General features: G+C 31.9%; 1 protein-coding gene across 4 annotated transcripts in view; it reads left to right on the forward strand.

The window, feature by feature from the left end:
* The window catches only part of LOC106058878 (monocarboxylate transporter 12-B-like), a 44,935-nt gene extending 34,730 nt beyond the window's left edge, over positions 1–10,205 (forward strand). For all 4 annotated transcript variants that reach the window (XM_056020909.1, XM_056020912.1, XM_056020911.1 and 1 more), the window contains 5 exons: positions 992–1,178; positions 2,586–2,729; positions 5,003–5,167; positions 5,438–6,541; positions 7,412–10,205. In XM_056020909.1, the coding sequence (XP_055876884.1) occupies positions 992–1,178; positions 2,586–2,729; positions 5,003–5,167; positions 5,438–6,541; positions 7,412–7,551 (1,740 nt within the window). In that variant the 3' untranslated portion in view covers positions 7,552–10,205. The remainder of the gene's footprint in view (positions 1–991; positions 1,179–2,585; positions 2,730–5,002; positions 5,168–5,437; positions 6,542–7,411) is intronic.
* Positions 10,206–10,229: the final 24 nt, after the last annotated feature.

The following is a 10,229-nucleotide window of genomic DNA, read 5'->3' on the forward strand; positions in this document are numbered from 1 at the left end:
AATACGCTGCCAAGGACAGACGCAGACGGCGAAAAGAAAATCTTAATCGCCCACCGGCGGACAATGGTTATGCTTGCCCTAGATGTGACAAAATATGTAGGTCACAGCTGGGGCTGCGTAGCCACGGGAAATACTGCATTCCTCATTAATCTTCGGACTCGAAGACAAGCCTTACTATTACTATTATTATTACTAAAGTATTAGACTTCTACGAGTTCTTCGTAATTGCCGTAAGAAACGCTCTAGGCTTAACTAAGGCAACCTCCATCTGACTGTCTGTACAAACTTATTTATATCTAAGAACATGTAAATTATTAGGCCTACATCCCTATTACCAATTGCTCATATCCCAAGACACTCGGATTACAAGCGTGGCCTAAGGCCGAGCACTTTGTGGAAACTCCACCATATTCCTTCTCAGTACCATATCTTACACTTTTAAAAGGATACATGACAATCAATGTTTAAGTGTTTTTTTTCCTTGGCTACTAAGAAGCCATTGTTAATGATTAATAAGCCTACATATTCTGTAAACAGATAGAAAGAGAATTAAATTATTTAAATATTATACTTTATGTAGAATAATGTAGATCACTTGTAAAGTCTTACCCTAAAGCCTAACACCAACATAGCAGTCACAGTAGAGGGAAACAGAGAGAGGCTGAAACTGATATGCTATGCTAAATGATTGTTTTGATAATCAACCAACACATTTTTCTTGCTTAATTAGTTTTTCAAAGAGGATTTTTTAAAAAGTTGAAAGTAAATAGGCCTTTAGCTCTTTAGAGATTTATAAAAAAATTAAAATAAAACATTGGTCTATTAATTCTTCAAGATTGAATAATATAAGTATGTTTATAACTCTTGAGAGATCCATTGTATTTTTTTTAAGGAATATTTTTTACAAGTGTCATTTGCCCACATGTAAAACAATCCAGTCTATAGTAAAACCAACTTCTTTTAAAGTTGTGTAAAAATGTGTTTTCTTTAGGTCAAGATGGAAGGAGGCATCCAGGGCATGGTCATCGTGTTCTCCGCCTGCATGATCCAGGTGTTGGCCTTTGGCAACTATGCCTGTGTGGGTATCTACACATTGTACCTGTTGGAGGAGTTCCCTGAAGACACTGTAGGGGTATCTCTCATTAGTTCCATCCACTTTGCCTTACTCTTAGGATGTGGTGAGTCAAGATTTATCATCTTTCTCTCTAAATTATTGATAAAAAGGCATGGATATCTTACCACCTTAAAATGTTGTTCTAAAATATTAATTTGCGCTATATATGTGTTAGATTCAGTTTAATTTAGTAAATTGATTTTCTTAGAAAAATTAGTTGCCCACTGTACAATAAAAAAAAGAATGAGTGCTTGTTATTTTTCTTAAGTATTAAAAAAAAAAGTTCCCCTTACAGACCTTGCAATCTATAGGGCAGATGATGTAAAGGTCATATGTTTCTTTGGCCCATGGTTAACGAGGGTGTCATGTGGCCAGCACAACTGGGTTTATTTTTTCCTAACTTATATCAGGTACCCATGAGAGCTTGGTGGACTCAGAGGTGCCCAAAGATACCAAAATATAAAATACCAATCTTCACCAGGATTTGAACCTGGGATCCCAGCTCAGAAGCCAAGCGCTTTACCACTCAGCCACTGTGCCTCCCTTCTTAAGTATTTACCAAAACAAAAACATTTCCAGCTCACACATTTGTGTTCAGCTGATCATAATATCAAAAACATTTTTCATTAAGTTGATACCTTGTGCTATCTATAAATATTTTAAAACATTTTGCCCTACACTATTTTCCCTGATAAGACAAAAGATAAATTATCTTGCACATACTGATAACATTTTTCCTCAGGTAATGGGAGGAGGCATTAAGTATTTTTAAATTGTCTCATCTTAAAGAGTTTTTTTTTTCATATGAAAGAAATGGAATTGGCTATATAGAGCATCAGAAATAAAATTTAATTTAGGAAAAACCCATTTTTAAAAGAATTATAAATAAAGCAGCTTAAACTGTGTTTGTTTTTTTCAGAACTGCTTTAAAGATTGTTAAATGTTAATTTTGTAAAGGGCTTTCTGAAATTCTTAATTTTCCTTATACTAGAGTTGACTATTTCATCTTATCTTATAAAATACAGACATGACTTCAAAAAAGATGATAACGTCCTACTTTTGTCCCTAATCATGCATGTTAATCATTGACCTAAATTCTGTCAAGTCATTAGTTTTCATGGCTGTCTAATGCAACCCATTCCATGTTCAAATAGCACTAGGGAAGAAGGAGTATTTGTACAAATTTGTCCTAGCATATGGAACAAGGAATTTGCCTTTATCTTTGTCTCACCATTGTTGCTTGCATTCTAAGCATCCACACATTTTTGTTTCTCTCTGTAAGTCATAGTTTCATATTGAGTTGGATAATCAGAAACAATTTCTCTTCCAGACCAGGAATTAAAACTTTCATCCTTGGGAATGGGAGCCATATTATAGCGTATATCTCAATATGTTGCTTTTATATAATTTTTAAAGAGTAAAACTTGTTTTATTCTTTTGTAATAATTCATTTTATTTTCCACTTTAACAGGTCCTCTCATCAGCTTCCTGATGACTAAAGTTTCCTATAGAAAACTCTCAATTTTAGGAGCTCTCCTTGTATTTGTTGGGATATTGTGTACACCTTTGTTAATTCATCTCCCAGCTTTGTACCTTTTTTTTGGTGTTTTTGCAGGTAAAATAAAATTTAATATGGCCATTTTGTTACATGATTTCTTTCCAGGATAATGAAATCAGTTAAAATATATCACCATTTCTTTGTGATTTTTACACATGCACTAAGGCACATATTTTCTCAACCTTTCTGATTTTTTTTTATTGCTAAAGATTGTAAACCACCTCCTCTTCTTTATTTTCCTTTTAATACAGTTGAGATTTCTACTTGGCCAGCCACAGACAACTCCTTATTCATTTTAGTGTCTAACCATGGAACATAACATGGTTGTACAAAGTGTCCATATCCACAGTTTGTTATCTCCCCTTATTCCCTCGGTGTAACAAAGTCTCATGTGCTGCTACTTGAGCCTTTATTTTTAGTTGGCTTCTAATGAAACATGTATAGAAAAATGAACTCAGGGATTCACTTTGTTGTTAGTTATCATATCTTATAAACTACAGACATTACTCTAGAAAGAAGATTACGTCCTACGAGTGTTCCTAAGTCAATCTAATCATGCATGTTAACTAATGACTTAAATTCTGCCAAGTCACTGGTTTTCCTGGCTGACTCAGACAATCCATTCCATTCTATAATAGCACTAGGGAAGAAGGAGCATTTGTATAATTTTGTCCTAGCATATGGAACAAGAAATGTGCCTTTATCTTTGTGTCGTTCTGAATATTTTATTAGGTTTTGTTTTTTGTATTTGAAGATTATGGTTCAGTGTTTTATATATAAATAATATAATATAAATTCTTTACTTTTGAGTCTTCTCTCCTCAAGGCTTTCTAAATTTAGTGATTTTTCTTATGGTGTTAATTGAATCAGATGTGAATATTCGTTTGTTATGAATCTCACTGCTCTATTTGTGTCTGTTCCAGTTTCTTAATGTTTTCTTGAGTTGAGGGGTCCCAAACAGAGGATGCATATTCTATTATTGGTCTAACCAAGGTTAAATAATTGACTTGTATTGAAACATGAATAGACAGAAGGACTTATGGATTTACTTATTTTTAATTTAATAGTTTTAGACCTAAATTTGAACAAATTTGCTGTATTCTGTCATTCAGTTTGTGGTGCTGGTTTCAGAAAAAGGTGAACAACACATCTTCTTTCCAGCAAGGGCTATCTGTTAAAAAGGAACTTAGCTTATATCAATTAAAAGACAATTTTCGGAAGACCAAGAGAATAAGTAAAGAAAATTATATTGATGAATGCTGATGAGGGGAAACATTTTTTTTTGCTAAACATCCCTGTTGTATTTCTGGCAGATGACTAAGTCCCTCATTAAAACATTTTTAAGTCAAGGTTTCTAAGTTAACAAGTTTATAGTTAGTGAACTTTGGAGAACAGGAACTGGTTGTTCAGGACATACATTGTACTGAATTTTGTTGTGGAACATTCTTTAGTGGAAAATAAACATTTCCCACTAAAATCCTATGAATTAAAAAACAAAAAACTAATGGACACATACAAAAACCTTTTATTAGAACTGTACCAGTAGATACAGTTAATCATGGTTTTGATAACATTCTAGCATCTATATCTTTCAAAATGCAAATTAAATCAAATAAAATCAATCATACAATTAATTCATTAATAAAAAATTTAAGTCAATTTATTTTTAGTTGGAGTGATTTAAAGGTTTGATTATATACAAAGGCTGGCTGGATGGTAGTATGCCTCTGCACTTTCATTATGATTGTTCAGACTTGCTGAATTGTCTTGAGATTTCTGGGAAGCCACATGCTCTTGACATGTAAGGGGACATGTGCATTATGCACATCAGCAGATTTTCTGTCCAGACCTTTGGAAAGAGAGGATTTGAGCCTCTAAAGCCCTCACTCAAATGGAGTTTTGATTATGAAAATAATGATCACATTGCCTGCTGTCATCTCATGCCATCTTGAAGGAGGCTTCTGCTAGGACATAATAAACTTCATTTCTGAAACAAAATGTCATAAACATGAAATCAAAACCAATAGCATTAATTCCTTTGTGAAATATTTCCTATTTTAGTTCAACACCAAGGAGACATATGATAAATAATGTGTTTTTTTTCAATATAATGTGCCTACAATGAAATGCAGATGCAGAAAAATATTTTTTGTTCTATCACCTCTTGTCTATTTCCACCTAACATAAATATATGTCATTAATATCTATTCTTACATTAACTTTAGAAGGATTAGGCATTAAAAAAAAATGTCTATATAATAAGATACATATTTTTTTTATTATCATAAATAAATTTTATTTCAAAATAGTTTGATTTTTTCTTCTTCTAGGACTAGGTGGATGCTTCATTTATCTTCCTTCTCATGTATTGAGTGGGTTGTACTATGATAAATATAGATCTCTATCAACTGGTGTGGCAACATCAGGAACTGGACTGGGTGCCATCTTGATGCCTCTTATAGTAAGCAATCTCATTGAGGAGTATTCTTGGAAAGGTTTTTAACTTGTTCTATTTTATATCTTTTATTTTCAAAAATATTACAAATTATGTGACTAAATGACATTGAAATTTTCTCTAAAATTATTAGTATATCAGTTTTAGAGTCCATTAAAAAATATTGCACGCCAGAAATTTGAAAGAGAATACTATTCATATTGCAGTGGAAAAAAAATACAAACTGATTTTTCATATTATAACCAACATGTTGAATATTAATTAAATGACATTACTAATAATTATTTGATTTTTTCCTTTATCTCCACAGGGTCACTGTTGATATTAGCTGGTTTGGATTTTCATCTTTTAATATTTGCTCTTTTGATGCTGCCCCCACCAACCCCTCCCTCTGTTACAAAATGTACAAAAGATGATGACTACAGGATGTCAGAACTACACAGTCAAAAAGATTTGTCCAATGACAAAGCTGTAAAACTGAGTGGAGCAGACAGGTCTGGGGCAAGCACACTTTATGAACCGTTAACCAATGACACTGGTTACAACTATGATTACAGTGAAAAGACAGAAGAAAACCATAGACTTTTGCTTAGTATTGCAGAAGATGAGCAATGTAACTTTGAAATCAATCATCAAGAAAGCAGCCATCATTCAAATAATAAAAAAAATGAAGAAAATTCTGTTAAACAAAAATTAAGGGCTTATAACTCTGTGCCAGATGATGATATATCCATGGTGTTTCAACCCAGTTATCTCTCTTGGGCCACCAATCTTTCAGTTAGAGGTTCTAGGTTGTATGACAGTTTTCCCAGTTTTCTCCATGAAACTGATATTGGTACTCATTCTGAAAACAATTTTCCAGTCAGTAATAAATTCAATGGCAAACTGACTCAAAAGATGCAAATTAATCCAGAAACTATAAAACACAAAACATTAAAGGAAACTTTAAAACATCATTTTCTTCTTTTCATAAACTTCAAGTTTCTTATATATTTCATTTCAACCATTCTGTGGAGCTTATCTACCATCATTTTCATCACATTTGGTCCTGAACTCTTTGTTTTGAAAGGCCTTTCAAAATATGATGCAGCTATTGTTTTTACATTCTTTGGAGTTGGCCAATTACTGGGCTGCATTTTTATAAGCATTCTCGGCAGCTGTGTTGGTAAACGTGTATTTCTGTACATCTTGTCAAACTCACTGACAGGCTTTTTTATTGGCATTGCACCCTTATATGACTCTTATGCTTGGATTGTTATGGTTTGTTTGTGCAGTGGCCTAGCCTATGGAGGGATTCTGGGATTGTATATGATTGTCATGGTAGATATTGTAGGTGTGGATGATATGGAAATTGGTCTTGGATATATTATGCTGGCTTCTGGAATAGGCTGTTTTGCAGGACCTCCACTGGGAGGTAAGTTTTTATTTTTGCTGATTCAATCATTTATCACACAAATTTTGAGTTGATTTTGTTTTTAAAATAGAACAATGTCAGAGTCCAGAACAGTTAAGTAAGTACCCTTTTAAGACTATATGGCAAGACATGTTTAAATTATTTAAGAGAACAAAGTTTTATTTTCCATGTCATTGTAAAGTCAACACTTTGATCAACTGTTTCTACCATTTTGATCTGAAGCCAGATATCCAATTAAAATTAGACAGCTTTAGACTAAGCATAAAATCCTCAGTTAAAATCCCTATGTACCCAAGATAACTTCATGAGAATAATATCTATAATTCTCTTCTTCCCTCAAGAGTTTTGTCGAGAAGTAAAGGAAAGATCACTCTGCGGATAGTCCACGAGAAAACAAGTAATGTTCACACTACGATGGACTGTCATTAATGTATCAAACTCTGCCCGCTCCCATCTCCCTTTGACCAGCGGGAGGTTCGGACTAGGAACTAATCTAAGTAGTCTACTATGTATATATATATATATATATATATATATATATATATATATATATATATATATATATATATATATATATATTATATATATACATATGTAAATAGCAGGGCCGGACTTACCCATTGTGGGGCCCTATGCGAAATGGATTTCGCGGGGCCAAGTTTGTAATATTTATTTTGGGTCATAAGAGTGTATTCCTAATGTGCAAAAAAAAAAATGTTTGTGGTTCATGTAAAGCCTGAACACAAACATACTCTCTCTAGATACAGTTGAGACTTGGGTGAGCTGAATATAATTAATTTCAATTGAAGTAAATGAACTCTTTGAAAGTTACATGTTTAGTCTAAACAAATCCATATTCTCTCAATATAGGCTACCTCAAGGAGATCTACTATGATTATAACTACTCATTCTACCTGGCAGGTGTATTTGCTGTTGTCGCTGGATTGTGTATGGTCTTCATTTACTTAAAGTGCTGTAAAGAGAAAGAGCTTAAAGAAGAATATGTTTAATGTCCTGTGTATTACTAATTTTAAAATATTTATTGTAAGTTAATATGCTAATGTTTATTCAGTTTTATGTTTGATTTTTGTTTTCAACAACTAACTAGTAAGAAAGAAGTAAGTCATCTTCTCAATAATGACATTCAAAAATAAATGTTAGTTGATTGTTAGAAGCATCCCCCATGACAAAACATTTCTTCTAAAATTATCTTTGTAGTTACAGTAGTTGATATTTATGTTTAAAAAGAACAGAGCAGTAATATTATATATAAATCTTTATTGCCCTATGAATAATAATGATACATTTCATGTATACCTTAACAGAACCTTTTCCTAATAATTTTGTTATGCATAACTAGATCTTTCTTTTTGTATTAAATTGTTACATTATTTGTTGTGTTCCATTCATTCTCTGCTGTGATCTCAAAGAACAATATTATATACTCATGTTATGAATGGCATTATGTTGAATGTTGTGAGCACATTGAGGATTCTTGTGATAAAATATGTTGGAGCAATTTAGTCATAATAAAATGAAATAATAAGTCGTATCAAGCTCAGATTAATTAAATAATAACAAAGTCTAGCACAAAACATTCTTTTCAATATGTCTTCCTTTTCTCAGCTTTATAAGTTTTAATGTCCACAAAATAAGTGACAATAGGTGTTCTATTTAATCATTATGAAGTCTTGAACTGTCTTTTGAGTTACAAAATATGGCCAGGCTTCCTGGCATAAACTAAGCAATGCAAAGTTAGATAAACTTTTCTTAGAAAGCCCAAGAAATTGTTGAATGGACCACATTGCATTAAAGTAAAACTAATATTTTTTATGATTATGGTTACTTTACTTACATTTTTTTATATACTAAAATTATCAATGTCTGAATGCACCCTTTCTTTTGTCACTCTCTGTAAAGATTAATTTGTAAATATCAAGATTGACAATTTCATTTTGTGAAGACACTTGTTTAAATGAAATTGTGTAGATGTTAGGTTTAAATGCATAATAATTTGTTTGAAACTTACCTTGAAATATTATCTTGCATTAATTCTTTTTGAATATTGTTTTTATTGTGTTCAGGAGTCAGATAACCAGCTTTTTATTTATTTAAATTTATCTAAACAAAAGCTACCACAGAAAACAGATGCTTTGTCAATGTTAGATGTGATAAAAAGTGTAGGTCACCACTGGGTCCTCTTTAAAAGTTCCTCCTTCAGACCTTGCAATCTATAGGGCAGAAGATGTTTCTTTGGCAAATGGTTAATGAGCAGGGTGTCATGTGGCCATCACTATGACCAAACTCCTTTACTTTCCCCAACTAAAATCCCAAAATTCAAAATCCCAGTCTTCACTGAGATTCATACCCAAGACCCCCATGCTAGGAAGCCAAACACTTAACCATCTTGCCCCCTTACTGGGTCCTACGTAGTTACTTGAAATGGCTGCCTGGTCATGTGGTATGTGCACTAGATTGTCCTCTCAATACCCTGCTATTTCTCATTGTACTGTGGGAGGTTTATGCTTGGATGTAGATTATCTTTAACTCAACTTCCTTAACCTTCAGTCTGGAAGAGCAATGCCTTACTTAAATGTATTTGCATGTAATCGTAAATGTTCACTACAAAACATTTTTTAATATAATTATTTTAATTCAATGTTATTTAAAAGTAATGTAATATTGACAAAGTTAAATGTTTTAAATAATTAAAAAATGGTTTAATGTTTGTGATGGAAATTCAGATCGAGATATCTTTATCTGTTAGTTAAATAATTGTAACAATGATTCTTCCAATGGAACCTGAATGGCTAATGGATACCACAAACATTTTTGATGTACATGTATCTTTTATATTGTAATTTATTTTCTGTCACATACTTTTTTTTATGAATGTTATAAATGAAGAATTTAAATCACTATTAATATTTTTTGTCTCCAAAGCTGAGGTATTTGTTAGAAAGTGCCTTCTGTATAAACTATTTTTAGACCATAAAATCTCATTTTATGATCTGAAAACAAATGTATATACTAAATATACCTTTTGTTTTATACATATAACGATATTTTCATACATCTTCTCATGTAAAAAGATTTAAAAATTATCTTTTCTGAATGTGTTAACTGTTAAGATATTTAGTTTAAACTAATTTAGCTGCCTGTGAGTTTCATCACTAAACATTCCTCATTGCTACAAATTATTTTATTTTTCTTAAATTTATAATTCTGAACTTGCTACAAAAACAAATTATAAATATGAAAATGTCTATCAGCAATACAAGATTTATTTTTACTTTTACGTAAACAAGCAGCTAATTAGTTGATTTTATGTATTCATTTTTTTTACAAGAAGAGTTAGCCTATTCTAGGTAAGATTAAAAAAAGAATAGGCCTGGCACAGTCTGAATCAGTTCAATATTTTACAATTTTGAAATGGAACTCTACAACTGGTTCCAGTCATACATAGAAAATAGGTTCAGCAATTTTGTTAAAAAAAAAAAAAGGGACTTGTTTACAATTTTTGTATTGGCCTCCATTGCATTGTGATCACTGAAAGTGCCCTTTATTCTATACTTGTTCTTTATATAGTTAAAAAGAATCTATGCAGATATTATCTATCATTAAGGATATGTGCAATTTTCGGAATTAAAAATTAATTCTTTTATCTAGGCTCCTCGTTTTATTTTTC

This window comes from Biomphalaria glabrata, chromosome 2, assembly GCF_947242115.1.
Source record: "Biomphalaria glabrata chromosome 2, xgBioGlab47.1, whole genome shotgun sequence".
Taxonomy (NCBI): domain Eukaryota; kingdom Metazoa; phylum Mollusca; class Gastropoda; family Planorbidae; genus Biomphalaria; species Biomphalaria glabrata.